Consider the following 16,000-nt stretch of genomic DNA (forward strand, 5'->3'; position numbering starts at 1 on the left):
CTTCTGTAAAATGGGATTTATATCAATAACAGTGCCCTTTAAAAATTTTATTTTATTTTTATTTTTTAAAATATATTTTATTGATTTTTACAGAGAGGAAGGGAGAGAGATAGAGAGCTAGAAACATCAATCAGCTGCCTCTTGCACACCCCCTACTGAGGATGTGCCCACAACCAAGGTACATGCCCTTGACCAGAATCAAACCTGGGACTTTTCAGTCTGAAGGCGGACGCTCTATCCAATGAGCCACATCAGTTTCGGCAACAGTGCCCTTTTCACAGGATGTTTTGAAGCTTGGTTAAAACATGTAAAGCATTTAAAGTAATGCTTAAAATAGTTTAATTTTCTATAAAATTGGTGCTATTCTCATCATTACTACTGTTGTTATCCAGTTGCCTGAAAACAACATGAATTTCCTTTCCTAGATGCCCCTAAAGTACTTTCCCCTCCTCCTTTCCCTGCTGCCCTCATACTGACTTACTGGGTATCTGTTAGACAACATCCCCAACACCATGAATCTGGGATCCACATCCATGCTGGAACCACAGCCGCAAGTTTTCTGCACTGTATCCTCTCCCATTCTGTAAACTTTGGGTTCCTCACCGACCTCCTACCACAAGGCTCAATACTTGGCATGGGGTAGAAACTAAAATATCGACTGACAGAACAAAAGTCATGCCCTTGCTCCACTAAACCTGTCCCTCCTGCTATTACTTCATCTCATGGAATCCCTACTGATCTAACTACACGAGCCAGAAACTGCAGATCATCCTAGATCCCTCCTACTTCCTCACCATGACAACCAGTCATGCATCCCATCAATGCCACTGGGACATCTCTCCCTCTCATGTCTCTTTTTTCTAGAATTGCTATGTTCCTGCCAGGCCTCAGCAGTTTCCTACTTCTTCTTTCTGCCTCTTCTAGCCTCTCCCCTTCAATCCACTCTGCAAACAACAGCCACTCTCTTTGTCTAATCATCTGCTTCATGCACTCCAATGATTTCCCCACCTGGAGAATGCAATCTAGATTTCTCTCTCCCTGATCCTGGTCCAGGCTGCACTTCTAGGTTCTTTCTCAGCGCTCTCCTAGGCCAACCCACGTCCGATGACTCACGATGCTGCCCACATCCCACATCTCTGTGCCCTTGCTCAAATATTCGATAGTTCTCTCAGTCTGGGTGGTCTTACCTTCCACAATCTAGCCAAATCTAAGTCTTTCTTTTTACTAAAACATGCTAATTTTAAGAATTTCAGAAAACTCTCATGGTCCTTGCATTTATGTCCTCTGACACTTCCTAAGAGACTCATCAAACTGCATTATAGTTCCTCATTTTGTGCCAGTAAATCCTTCCAACACCTTGAAGATAGTTATTATGTTTCATTCTTTCAGTAAATACAATATTACTAAGCACCTATATGTTAGACATTTTTCTTATTAATCTGTATATTTCAGTGTGCATTGCAAAATTTGATGCAATAAAGGTACTCAGGAACTGACTGTAACTGAACATACTCATTTTTATGGGAATATGGAAGAAACATGCATTTTTATTTTAATGACTGTCTTAAAGCTCCCTTCTCTAAAAGACAAATTATAGTTCATCTTCTGTATTTAGTTTCTATTTCACATTTGAAAACACCCCCTTCTAGGACCAATTAGGTGAATTGCTTATATACTAACCTGCTTCTCCAATGCCAAGCACACACTAATATGAGAATGAGAGTGGTGAGGACCATGACCAGCACAGGGACAAGCACTGCAGCCAAGGCTACATCTGAAATAGGCCAAAGGCAGAAATTATGACTGGAAACAGTGAGAATGAACCATTTTAGCAAAGGTTTCTATCTCAAGAAATATAATAAGCATTATTTATGAAATGAGAGTAGGCATGAGTTGGTAACCTCAGGAGCTTTCATGGATGTGTGAAAGTTTATCACATTATTTGATCCACCTTTATATTATGTTTTTAAAATTTCATAGTAACTTTTGATTTTTATAGAGATAGGGAGGGAGAGGGAGAAAGAAAAACATGGATGTGAGAGCAGAACATCGATCAGCTGCCTGCTGCATGCCCCTACTGGGAACTGAGCCTGCAATCAGGGCATGTGCCCTGGCAGGCAATCGAACCTTCAACCTTTTGGTTCATGGGTCAATGCTCAACCACGTAGTTACCACCACAGTAACTTCTTAAATCACCAAGACAATGACTGAAAGACAAATGATAAATGAAGATAATATGTTCTGCATATTGATAAAGAGTTACTATAATTAAGATGCAACAGAATATACGAATCAAAAACAAAGAATAGAAAAGTTGCCAGGGAGGAATGAACAATACATTTAAAAGAACAAGTGACCATTCAACATGTTAGCCTCACTAGTAATCAGAGAAATAGAAGTTAGAACAAGAATAAGATCATATTTCTGCTTATCAAGTTGGCAATTATTTAAAACTAGAGGCCCAGTGCACGAATTTGTGCATGGATTGGGGCTGGGCCTGTCAAGAGGAGGAGATAGTGGGATGCTGGCTGGCCAACCCACCCAATCAGGACTGGCTGGCTGGAGGGAGGGGCTGCAGGCCCTGCCCCTGATTTGGGTGAGGGGGCCAATCAGGGGTCAGTGGCTGGGGAGGGGCCATGGGATGTTGACTGGCTGGCCCCACCCCCAGATTGGGCTGGTTCACTGGCCACAGTGGGCATCATAGTGACCAGTTGTTCTGGTCATTACAGCGTTATGGTCGCTGGCTTTTAATACACACACACACACACACACACACACATATATATACATACAGATAACTAATTGTTGAAAAGGTATTTTTATGGGAATACAAAATAATAACAAAATAATATGTTCTGTATCATTTTGGGGCAATAGGTATAAACAACAATGACTTAGCAATTCCACATTTAGAATTTATTCTTAGGATAAAATAAAGATGACATTAAAGGATGTGTCTTTAGAGATGTTTGCTTCTGGAAATAATCCAAATACCCAACAATGAAAAGGAGTAAGGACATCCTTATAGGAAAATATTCCCAGCAGCAAATGGAAATGATGTTTCAGTACAAGGGCACAGCATTTATATATACAGAAAGGTGACAATTAAGTATAGAAACCCAAGGTGTATATCAACAGGAAAGGAACTGACACAGTGCTGGATCCTACAGGGAGGAGCTCATTTAATCCCCTTATCTCACTCCACAGAGGCAAAAAATGGGCTGCCTAGTCATTTGCAACATTAGTTTCTTCCTTCATCTGTCAACCCCTCCTGGCATGAGGATAGCACAGATGCTGATGTCTACTGGGGGCTGAGTGCCAGACACTGTGTGTGCCACGCCTTATGCATTTATAATTGTATCCAAGACAGAAAGAGGCTGAGGAAAACAGGACAGGGAGAGGATGATCAGTAACAGGGGCCCTCTGAGAAGCTGGGTGAATGAGGCCAGGGCTCAGGTGAAGTGACCAGTGTTGGGTAGTATGTGGAGTCCCCCATTTTTTACTGAAGTGGACAGAGGTACAGGCGAGTTTGTAGGTCCCACAAAAAGGGAGTTTCCTTCTAATGGCTTCTACTTTCTTTGTGACGTTGAAGAGGTTATTGGGAGTGAGTGAATATCTTTGGGTCACAGGTTTAAAAAATATGGAGGCAACTGTTGAGAACAGTCAGAAGAGGTGACATGGAAAACAAAGGCTACTGGTTGCCACTGAGGCCCTGTGGAGGAGGAGCGGGAAGCTACCGTGGCACAAACCTGACTATGAGCTGCTTTCCTCCGTCATCACTTGCAGTCTGAATGGAGAAAGCGTGCATAAAACAAATCCTGTCAGGTTAGACAGCATTAAACCTTCAGAAAGTAAATATGCTTTTCTATTTCTAAAATTAGTGAAGTTGGAGAGAGAAGAATGAGGTTCATATGGATACAGTTTGATTCAATCAGAGGCTCTAAACCACCTGCTTAGATTTGGGTCTATACATCACTTTTCCAGAGAAAAGGAGACAAGAGCTCTTCAATTAAGAAGACCTGCACATTCTTTGTTATTCTTTTTAATCTTACAGGGATCCTACTTCTGGAAGATAATGCTTTAAGGACACTTTTAGATTGAGATTTTAAGGTTCTATAATCAGATTTTGAACAATAAAATGACTGTTCCTCCCTCCAGGCATGTGGCCTGAGATTCTTGCATGCCTTCTGCAAGCTGTAAGAAGTACCCTGTGGATGCTAAGATCTCTTGGCTCTGAGAATTCTCGCTTCCCTCTAGATTTTCCTGCGGCATAAGAAAGAAATCAGTCTGTTTGGAAGATAGGAAAGAAACTGACACTTGAAAAGTTGGAGAAAGTTATATGAATCCAGACAAATTTTCAGAAAATGAGAGTGATTCAAGTTTTACATGGCACAAGTTACTACAGATCAATTGCTTTCTCTTCTCTGCGCTGTCTTGAAAATAAGTGTGCTTTATTTGTCTGCCAACACTGAAATTAATTCCTCCAGAACACCGAGGCTTTGTTTTCTGTATTCAACTGAAATTTTGTTTCTTGACAAGCTATAAAATCAAAGAGCTACTATGCTTTGTATATGTTAGTATCTTACTTATCATTAATAAAATTTGAAAGTAAATTCTACCAATACGTTTATATTGATAATCTAAAAAATTATAACAGTAAACATTTTAAGAACAGAGACTACTTTTATATGAATGTTAAATCAGAGTATTTTTTAAAAGTTATTAAAAAGTTATTACTCTAACTCTAAACAAAAGTTTCACCAAAACTTGTTTTTAATCTTCCCTTTTTTTTTGCCACCAAGTTCCCTATCCAGCAAGTTAATATATCATAAAGAAAAAAAAAGTTTTCTGCTATGCTTTTAGTTATTTCTAGAAATATTTCTAGGTATGAGACTCCATGTGTTTTGCTATATAGGGACAAAAATTGCAAGAGGAGGCCTAGAATACAGCAGCCATCCATAAAAATTTAAAGAGCAATTCTACATGGCTCAAGAGAAGAGAACTTTGAGCGAAGCAATCAGTTTTTTCCCAAGAAAGGGAATCAACTTTTTTGCTATACTTAAAATACACAAGTCCGAGGAAAAGGTTTAAAAGCTAGAAATGTTCTTGAAAACTTAAGTTGGAAACAGTAAAACACGTTTTACTACATAACAGGTGTGAACGCGGGGCTCGCCCACCTTTGGTGACATCTGGAGTTACGGTAGTGTTTTTGATATCGGGAGTGGCGGTTGTTTGTTCTGTCTGTGCAGGAAATTCATTGCGACTGCGAGGTTGTAGTGGTTGAGTAAATTTGGGGCCACGACCTTAAAAAAAAGATTTTAAAACTTTATTCTTTTACCTACATAAACTTGATTAAAATTAAGTTATTTTAAATGCTTTTTAACATATTTATGGAAAATTACATCATAAATCCAGGGAATGTGAACATTTCATGTTCAAAGGAGGCCTACCTTTGGCTATTTTGGGGGGGGCTGTAGTGTTTTTGAGGTCATTGCTGTTCCGAGGAGGTGGAGGTTGGGTAAGTTTTGGAGGACGACCTGGAAAAATGGTTTAAAAAAGTTTACATGCTTTGCTTATAAAAACCATAGTTAAAACTTGTATACATGCATATAAGTACAACCAATGGACACAAAACTCTGGGGAGGGAGGGTATGTATGGTGGGGGGGGGATAATGTTAAAATATGTACACAGATAATAATTTAATAAAAATAAAAAAATAAAAAAATGTCTGAAAACTAAAAAAAAAAAAAAAAAAGTAATAATTTAAATATCTTTCCCATTTCCTAGAATACTTAATGCTTCACAGTAATTTTAAATCTCAGAGAAATATGTCAGAAGAATAAATATATTCTGTATATAAAAGCACATATATACTGAGATTTCTCAGTTTTTAAACAAATTGTCTGAGAGTAATCTTCTTAAAAAGGAAAATAATGGGAAGGCAAATGATGTTGAACTCTAAAGCTTTAAAAATTTCATTACATTTTGATAGACTACCCATGAATTCCTTTGAGAAATATTTATGGAGGCCCCCCCATATGTCAGGCACTGCGGTAGTTCTTAGAGACAACAGTAAACAAAGTATTAAGACATTATATAATATTGAAGGAGGTTACTCCCACTTTTAATTTATTCAAAGTAAAAGTCACTTAGACTGAGGTTACTATGATAATCAATCATTAGTGTTTATGTGATATGAATGTTACATTACATGAGACCTGACTAAAAATTAAGATTGAGAATAGATTTGGAAAGCAATCTCATTACATCATCTCATTGAATGATGCCCTCTATCCAACTTGTAATTTGAAAATAATTTTGATGTCTAACTTTTTAAGATAACTGTTTCTTTTTTAAAATTCCTTTAAAAAGATAATATAATTTAGAGGTTAAACACACTGTTATTAACTACCTTCTCTGAGAACAGCACTTAATTAGCATTTTTAATTAATCCAGTGAAAATAACATGTCTGAAATATACTGTTGCTTTACCTTTAAGAATAAACTGGCATCCCAGCAGCTCCACTTTCATGGCAATTTTCTGCTGCCATTGGGTAGGATTCACTCTAATAAAACGTGCAATAATTGGTGGCAAAAAGTTATTACGCACATCCTGGTGATAATCTTTGTTTCCTTGAAATATCTTTAAAAAACAACAAAAAATTGGTACTTTACATCAACAGAGGCCATGGCTAAATTGCTCCACTGAAACATGTTTTTGTTTTGGGCCTTAAATGAGATCTGCAAAGTATGACAATAAGAATTAATTTTTTAAAAAATAAATGAATCACAATTTTGATTGAAAACTATTAAGATGTTGCACATTCTTTAAAAAAAAAAAAGAATTTAATTTTTCCCATCACCATGCACCCCTCTTCTGGGCCCTCTTCCACTTCCACCTATTCCCCGCCCCAATCACCACACTGTTGTTCATGTCCGTGAGCTCTCTCCTTTTTGCTTGATTCCCCTCCATACCCCTCCACACTCCTTGGAACTGTCTGCCTGCTCTCTATCTAGAGTCTGTCCCTATTTTAAGAAGCTGCACATTTTTCATCAAACATTTTTATAAAAGAAAAATATGAAATATAAAAATGATTTTAAGATGATGCAAACATACCAAGAATGATAACTTGGCAATCTGAGAAGAGAGCTTCAACTGCAATAATATGGTATATTATTAATAAATTAGTAACTCCAGCCTTATGGAATTACCAATTATTCCATATTTGTTTAAATATATTGACTTTATTTTCAAAATAAAGCCTTACTGAACATATGAAATCTTGGAGAAAATACTTTACTGTGAACTTTTCATAATTTTTCTCCCAATAAATAGACTGAAAGTGAGCATACACTAACACAACAGATGTATACCTCCACCTAGTGGATAAACTATATAAACACAGTTCCCATATTCTGTTTTCTTATTGCTCTTTGAGCCAGAAAAGTGACAAGTTACTTACCTAATTTAACGATCATCACTAAACAACAACAAATGCATAATTTATATAACCCTTAGGTAAAAATATGATTTCAAGTAACATCTCATTTCCTCAATTATTTAAGCAAATGACAGTACCTTACACTGGAAAAGCTGTTAATTATAAAGCATTTCATATAATTAACTGAGTTGCTTTTCATGACAACCCTATCATGAGGCAGAACCCAGGAAACTGAAGCTCAGAATGGATCCCAGTGATAGAGCAGTGACTTGAATCTGGGTCTTCTGATTTATGCTCAGTGCTCTACAAGCAAAAAAGAGCCCTCCTGTCCCTTCAGGCCATCTATAGTTAGTTTCTAGATTATCAATAAGTGAGCACCTGCCTAAAATAAGAGTGGTTTGTTTTTACTAGTTAAGGTAAGAAAAGTAAATGTTTACTTCCTCAATCAAGCCATTTCCAAATATTATAGCTACTAGAGGCCTGGTGCACAAAATTCGGGCCTCAGCCCAGCCTGTACCCTCTCCAATCTAGGATCCTTTGGGGACAGTCGGATATCACGCTCACAATCCAGAACTGCTGGCTCTCAATTGCTTGCCTGCCTGCATTCCTGATTGCCTCTTAACCAATTCTGCCTGCCAGCCTGATCACACCCTAACCACTCCCCTGCCAGCCTGATTGATGCCTAACTGCCCTCCCCTGCAGGCCTGGTCACCCCTAACTGCCCTCCTCTGCAGGCCATGTTCCCCCCAACTGCTCTCCCCTGCAGGCCTGGGTCCCTCCCAACTGCCCTTCCCTGCAGGCCCGGTTACTCCCAACTTCCCTCCTCTGCTGGCCTGGTCATCTCTAACTGCCCTCCCGTGCAGGCTTGGTCGCCCCCAACTGCCCTCTCTTTCAGGCCTGGTTCCTCCCAACTGCCCTCCCTTGCTGGTTTGATTGCCCACAACTGCCCTCCCTTGCAGGCCTGGTCCCTCTCAACTTTCCTCCCCTGCTGGCCATCTTGTGTCCACATAGGAAAAAGATCTTTAACCACATGGGGCAGCCATCTTATGTGTTGGTGTGATGATCAATCTGAATATTACTCTTGTATTAGATAGGATAGAGGCCTGGTGCATGGGTGGGGGCTGGCTGGTTTGCCCTGAGGGATGTCCCGGATCAGGGTGGGGGTTCTCTGGGGCATGGGGCAGCCTGGGCAAGGGGCCTGTGGTGATTTGCAGGCCAGCCACACACCCCCGGTGACCCAAGTGGAGGCCCTGGTATCTGAGGTTTATTTATCTTCTACAATTCAAACTTTGTAGCCTGGAGAGGAGCCAAGCCTTCTGCTTGCTGCATGGAGCCAGCCATTTCTGTTGGGATTTATGTCTCTCTATAATTGAAACTTTGTAGCCTTAAGCGGAGGCCTGGGCAGGCCAGGGTGTGTGGAAAGCTTGGCTTCCTCCATCGATGGGAATAACCCTAGCCTCCCACTCTTTCCAGTTCCATGGCTACCATCATTTCTGTTTGAAATTTTTTATCTTCTATCATTGAAACTTTGTAGCCTTGAGTGGAAGCTTAGGCCGGCAAGGGCAGGCCTCCCTCCTGCTCTCTGTGGCCATAGCCATCTTTGTTGGGTTTATTTGCATAGTTACTCCTGATTGGCTGGTGGGTGTGGGTTATGGATGTAGCAGTGATGATTAATTTGCATGTTACTCTTTCATTAGATAGGAGGATTTATTTTTCCTGGCTGATTTATGTGACACTAGATTGCAAATTTCTAGAATGTATTCATTTTCTAAGAGGTTTATTTTGAAATTACAATAATCTCCACACTAGTAAGCTTCCATTATTTCCTCAAATATTACTCTGAAATAAAATAAAGGCAATATTATGTACAGTTTATTGAATTAGTGGAACAAATAATAAATAAACATAAAAACTATATCCCTAAGATTTTACTCCAGACTGCAGTCTCAATTTTATAAAAAAATTTGGAGAAGACAGATTTTATAAAAACTAAGTAAGCCCTAGCTGGTTTGACACAGTGGGTAACAGTGGATAGAATGTTGGCCAGTGGACCAAAGGTTCGATTCTGGTCAGGGGCACATACCTTAGTTTCAGGTTCCTCCTTGGCCCAGGCCCTGGCCAGGGCTCATGCAGGAGGCAACCAATTGATGTGTTTCTCTCACATCAATGTTTCTCTGTTTTTCCCTTTCTCTCCCACTCTCCACTCTCCCTAAAACCAAAACAAAATAAGACAAGACAAAACAAAAAACAAGACAAAACAAAAAAGAAGTAAAATAGATTTGCTATAGCCTAGTCAACATGGCTCAGTGGTTGAGCATCGACCTATGAACCAGGAGGTCATGGTTCAATTCCTGGTCAGGGAACATGCCTGGATTGGGCATGAAGGAGGCAGCTGATCAATGACTATCTCTCATCATTGGAACTGGTTGTCAACACACACTAACATGGCTTACTATGAAAAGCAACATTTTATAAAACAAGTTGTACACACATTCCTATTTCAAAATAAAACTCAATCTGCATGTATGTGCTCATGCACATCTGCATGCTTTGAAAGGGTGTGAAAATGAATACACCAGTTACTCTTGAGATGGAGGAAGGTGAGGGAGCTGATGGGCTAACATAAGTTAGGGAAAAGACTGTTATTTCGTATAGTTCCATGCCAGGGCTTCCATTTCTATCCATGATTGGATTTAACCTTTTTCTTTAAATTTCTGAAAAATCAAATAAAATATATGAAATCAAATAAAAATGGTTTTCAGACACCGGACAAAAGGCAGCATAGGGCCATAATCCCTGAGAAAAGGGAAACAAGTGAGGTGAGCCCTTATCCTGTCCCAATATTGCTTAGAGAGCCTGGTGTTTCACTGAATCAAGAAGACAGAGCTCAGAGATGGGAGGCCAAGGCAGCTAGGGCTTGCAAGGTACAGTACAGGAGGGAAGAAGACCTGAAGGAAGATTCCCCTTACATCTTTAGCTGTCTATGAAGAAACTGTCTGAGGGAGGACCGGTGAAAAACCACAAGAAAGGAGCCAGTAGAATAATTCTGAGCGCCAAGGGGAGCTGGGAACAGCTCACACTGCCAACAGCCAGAGTGAAGAAACACATGGGATGTTGGATTGAATATTTAGAACATTATTTCCTCAGTAGTAGGGAAAAATTAGAAAAGGCTGCTCAAGTCCTGCCTAATAAAGCAAAAATGCAAGCCTTGAAAAGATAAAAATTTTCAAGTAATCTATGTCCCAGAGTGAAGTTCAAACAAAATTAAATAACACAAAATGAAATCTAGCATCAAATAATGCAGTTTACAATTTTTACAATGTAAATATAGTTTATCAGTCAAAAATTATCAGATATGTAAAATATGACCCATAATATTAATCAACATAAAAAGATGTAGGACATATTAGTAGATAGAATTAGTAGGCAAGGACATTGAGTTATATACTACACATATTTCAGAGGTAATGTATAAAGCATGAGCATGCTAATGAGAGACATGAAAGAAAATTTAAAGCCCCAACCTGAAAATCTAGAGGTGAAAATACAATATTGAAGATAAATCACAGGGTAGGATTAATATCAAATCAGACATTCCAGACTAGATTATTGAATTTGAAGACAAAATAGCAGAAATTTTTTAAGCTAGAACATAGAGAAAGATGAAAACAATGAATAGCATCAGTGAACTGTAAGACATATTCAGAAGTCATAATACTCATGTAATTAGAACTGAAGAGGAGACATATTTGGGGGCGAGGGGTAGGGAAAGGCCTACAATTTTTTAAATTTGGTGCAAGTTATAACCCACAGATCCAAGAAGCTCAAAGCCCAAGAAATAATAAGACAACTACACAAAGCACATCATCATCAAATTACCTGAAACAAATGATAAAAAGAAAGTCTTAAAAGTAGCCGAGAAAAAAAAAAAGACATTACATATTGAGCAAGAATGATTAAGAATGTAGCAGAATTCTTGCTGAAAACAATGCAAACCCGAAAACAATGTAAGCATAATTAAAGTAATGAAACAAAAAACTATCAGTCTAGAATTCTCAACTCGGTAAAATTATCTTTCAAAATGAAACAAAAAAAAAAGATTTTTTCAGAAATATAATGCAATGTTCTTAGAAGTTTTTATAATATAAATATTGACAATTTTTACAATTTCAAGAAATTCACTATACCTCATAAATATAAATATTAAACAAATAAATGTGGATGTGCTAAGAATAAAAGGTAGTCAAGTTTGGGGGCTACCTTGAAGATAGAAATGGAGACAATATTGTTATTTGCTACAATGGGCTGAGGCTCACCATATATGAAGTTCATGTGATACCAAGTAGGAGAGAGGAAAGAAGGCCTTGAATAACAGCGGAAGAGTTTAGATCCGTATGAGAGACTATAGGAATACCCTGCAGTTTTTGAACAGATGAGTAAAGTGGTAAATAAAGATATATTAATATCTATATATATAAAAGCCTAAACGACTGTTAAGACCAAAACGACCAGTAGCTACGCGAAGCGCCCTGACGACCAGGGGGCAGACACTCAAAGCAGGAGCTGCCTCCTGGTGGTGAGTGCACTGCCACAGCCAACCTCCTATGGCCAGACAACCTCCCCTGGTCCCTACCCCTGGCCGGCAAATCTCCTGAGGTCCCTCCCCTCATCCAGCAGGCCCTGTCCAGCAGGCGGCAGGAGGCCCTAGCCAGCCGGGCCCCAATTAAGACTGAGAGAGACAGCCCCAATAAGCTCTGATCACTGGCCAGGCTTAGTGAATTTCATGCACTGGGTCTCTAGTATCATATATCTGATAGAGTACTTACACCGTGTTTCCCGAAAATAAGACATCCTCCAAAAATAAGACCTAGCACATAGAAAGATAAGATATCCCCTGAAAATAAGACCTAGCGCAACTTTGGGAGAAAAAATTAATATAAGACACTGTTTTATTTTCGGCGAAACAGGGTAGTATCATGTAACTAAAACAAAACAAAACAAAAACAACAACAATAAAACTCACAAAGAACTAATAGTATCATGTAACTATCAGAACTCATTAAAAATAGGTGCTCATCTATCAATTCTAAATGAAAGGACTCTTGCATCCTCGGGACATGGACTCTTGCAATTACAAGATCCTTGTGTTGTATCAAGGGCCAGAAGCCAGGTGAAAGCAATAAACATCTAGATGGAAGCCACTTGTGCCTACTCTCAACCCTTCTCAACCCCTTCAGCACTGTCATGTTTGTTAATTTATGTACCAGAGTAGAAATCTGGAAACAAATCAGGCTTTGCCATCATCCTATGTATTGAAATGAAAAGTTTTTTAAAGACAAGAAATTTTAAGTTCCTTTTTAGAATTTCCTAATAAAAGATCTAAAAATTGAATCAAAATGTGAAAAAAGCATCAGTAAAGTATTTAACCCTCACAATCATCAAAAGTGACCTAGAACCACTGAGAATTTCCTAACCATGCTAAAATGACCAGAAGAGGGCAGAGTAAGACCAAACCATATTTAACTTTTAGATCACACAGGAGCTCCTGTGACTTTTGGCAAAGGTTCATTTAAAAAAACGTTTTTAAAAATACCTTGTTCATCATTTTACCTTATCCTGCTCCACACCAGGCTCTCTGTACACAGTCCACCTCTGCCCATCATCACTGTATAGAATTCTGTAGGCTGACACATAGTAGTTATGCTCCACCATGGTGGAGCCAGTGGTCACAATGCCTGCAGAATGGAGAGTTGCTTTCATTAGTGCTCATGGTCTGGTCTTTGAAGTTTGTTCACCATTGAAACATAAACACTGTTCAAACATTTTTGCCCATGACACATTACCACATCTAAGTGCAAGGTTTCATTATAATGGTACCGAAATCCTTGGCTTTGTTCCCTGGTAGAGACTGGGAGAATTATGAGCGTACAAAAGGAAAGAACCATTCTATATTAGCAGCCTGTGTTCATAGCCTCTGTTCATATCATTGTAAAATATATTGAACCTACAGATTAAAAATGACTTCCTAGGAATGAACAGATTAAAGATGATTACTAGTATTATTTTCAGTACCAAAGCAAAATAAATCTTTAATAAAACCAATCCCAACCAATTATGCTGATCACTTACTAGATTGCTCTAAATAATTAAATTCATACTCAGCACATGCGGAATATTATTAATAGTACTTAAAGTACACTCCTTGAACATAAATTTCTTTTAATGACTATAATAGATGGTTATTTCAGATGTCTCTGGATCCCTTTACTGAAACACTACCTTAAAAGAATCTTATTACAATAAGAAAAGCTAATAAGACTCAAATACCAACTCCTCTCCTCTGTCATGCTTTTTATAAAACCATCTTTAGTAACATTAACACCAGTTTAAAAAAAAACAAGAAAACAAAACACCTTAAAACCACATAATTAAATTTGCAGTGACTTAAGTTTCTATAAAAACCTTAGATGTCAATAGGTTTTAAAATAAAAATAATAAGTTGTTCTAAAAAATTACATCTCTTAACCTGTTATCTTCTTCTCCTTGTTGAGATCTATTTGCAACCACTGATACTCATCAGTGGCAAAGGCAGCCCAGGGCGGCCCCGGCCTCTTCAGCCTGGCCTTTTCGGGTCTCCAGCTGTTCTCCTGCCCTGTGTGGTCCGTCCACTCCAGCACAGACGAAGCTGTTATCTGAGGATCGGCAATCACACCAGATTCCATGCCCAGAGTTCCATAACAACCTGAAACAAAAAAGAAAGTCACTGCTTTTCCAGCTATAAACTTAAAATCTATACAAACTTGCTCACTATATTTATTCATGAGCAATCATTAGTTTAAAGGTGATATATTACCCTCTCCCCAGAACAAGCTCCCAGGTCAATGAGTGACTCACACTCCTTCGGGTGTTTGCTCAAATGTTCCATTCACCCTGATCCCATCAATCCCTTCATCATTGCCTATCCTTTCTCCTTCATTTTCTACATATTTTATTTCATAAATAATACATAAATACTAGTAATAACTGACTTATTCACTGTTTATTGTCAATCTCTCACTATCAGAATGTAAACTCCAGGAAAGAAAAATTTTGTTGATTCTGCTCATTGTTTTCTTGTTAGACCAGAACAGTACTTGGCAAATAAAGAAAGGCACTCAAATATTTTCAGTCAAATGAAGGAATTACTTCTTCAAACAAGTTTAAAAATCACCTTTCCTAGAAATTTTTCTTGCTTCCATGATCATTTTCCTATTAACACAGAACTTCATTTATTTCATTATGTTATTAAATGTCCTTCTAACTTCATAGGACTGCTGGCTCATAACTGTTTGCCTGCCTGTCTTCCTGATTGCCCCTAACTGCTTCTGCCTGCCAGACTGATCACCCCTTAACCACTCCCCTGCTAGCCTGATTGATGCCTAACTGCTCCCCTGCCAACCTGATTGCCCCTAATTGCTCTCCCCTGCAGGCCCGGTCACCCCATAACTGCCCTCCCCTGCAGGCTTGATTGCCCCCAACTGCTCTCCCTTGCAGGCTGGGTCTCTCCCAATTGCCCTCCCTTGCTGGCCATCTTGTGTCCATATGGGGGCAGCCATCTTGTGTGTTAGAGTGATGGTCAATTTGCATATCACTCTTTTATTAGAAAGGATAGCAAGTTATAAAGTCCATGAAAGGCTTACCACTCGTCTTAAATGTGAAAAGACTTGTAGATAAGTGTCCCCTGAAAGAGAAAAAAATTTTTGATGACAATATCACAGAACACGACTTCTCCATATTTGTCTTAGTAAACCTTTTTGTGTTTTTATTTTACTGTATAAAGAACTGCGTATTCTCTGCCTATATATTAGACAATAGATACTATTTAAACTGTATATTAGACAACATACTATTTTAACTCTTAATTAAAATAGAAAGTCTCATTTCTAAGCAGAACTTCTGACATCAGCATAAATAACTTTCTCTACAAGTATCTACTTCCTAGTTTCATATATGATTGTGCAAATGTGTCCTCATAACCTTGAGTATATATTTCTATTTTATCTCTTTTTCATGAAACAGACTCCTAAGCCTTCCCTGTGGCAACTGCTTCTGGTGAAGGTGCACTGAAAGGGGTAAGTCTCAGACAAGAAGGTTCCATTTTCCTGGAATAAACAGGTTACTGCTGAGAGATTGCATTTGTTATAGGATTCAGCAAGTTATGGTGCTGCTGCACTTCAATTTCAAAGTATGTGTCTCCTGCCTTAAGCATAACATCCAAGTCATTACAAGTGGATGCAACTTGTCCTTATTTAAGTACTAGAGGCCCGGTGCACAAAATTCGTCCATGGGGTGGGGGTGGGGAGCATCCCTCAATCTGACCTGCATCCAGGACCACTCAGGGGAATGTCCGGGACCACTGGCTCCCAACTGCACACTTGCCTGCCTGATCGCCCCCAACTGCCTCTGTTGCCAGCTTGATTGCCCCCTAACTGTAACTGCAGCCTGGTCATCCCCTAACTGCCCACCACCCTGCTGGCCTAACTGTTCAGAAAGAAGTTGGACATCCAAAAGATGTCCA

The 16,000-nt window shown here is 38.9% G+C and overlaps 1 protein-coding gene across 1 annotated transcript in view; it reads right to left on the reverse strand.

The window, feature by feature from the left end:
- Window positions 1–16,000, reverse strand: part of DCBLD2 (discoidin, CUB and LCCL domain containing 2) — a 90,393-nt gene that overhangs the window by 13,524 nt on the left and 60,869 nt on the right. The window contains exons 7-13 of the mRNA XM_084875457.1: window positions 15,123–15,163; window positions 13,970–14,185; window positions 13,054–13,178; window positions 6,494–6,644; window positions 5,451–5,537; window positions 5,178–5,303; window positions 1,681–1,774 (exon numbers count right to left, since the gene is read on the reverse strand). Coding sequence (XP_084731583.1) covers window positions 1,681–1,774; window positions 5,178–5,303; window positions 5,451–5,537; window positions 6,494–6,644; window positions 13,054–13,178; window positions 13,970–14,185; window positions 15,123–15,163 — 840 coding nt within the window. The remainder of the gene's footprint in view (window positions 1–1,680; window positions 1,775–5,177; window positions 5,304–5,450; window positions 5,538–6,493; window positions 6,645–13,053; window positions 13,179–13,969; window positions 14,186–15,122; window positions 15,164–16,000) is intronic.

This window comes from Pipistrellus hanaki (genome assembly GCF_964339955.1).
Source record: "Pipistrellus hanaki genome assembly, chromosome: 2".
NCBI lineage: Eukaryota > Metazoa > Chordata > Mammalia > Chiroptera > Vespertilionidae > Pipistrellus > Pipistrellus hanaki.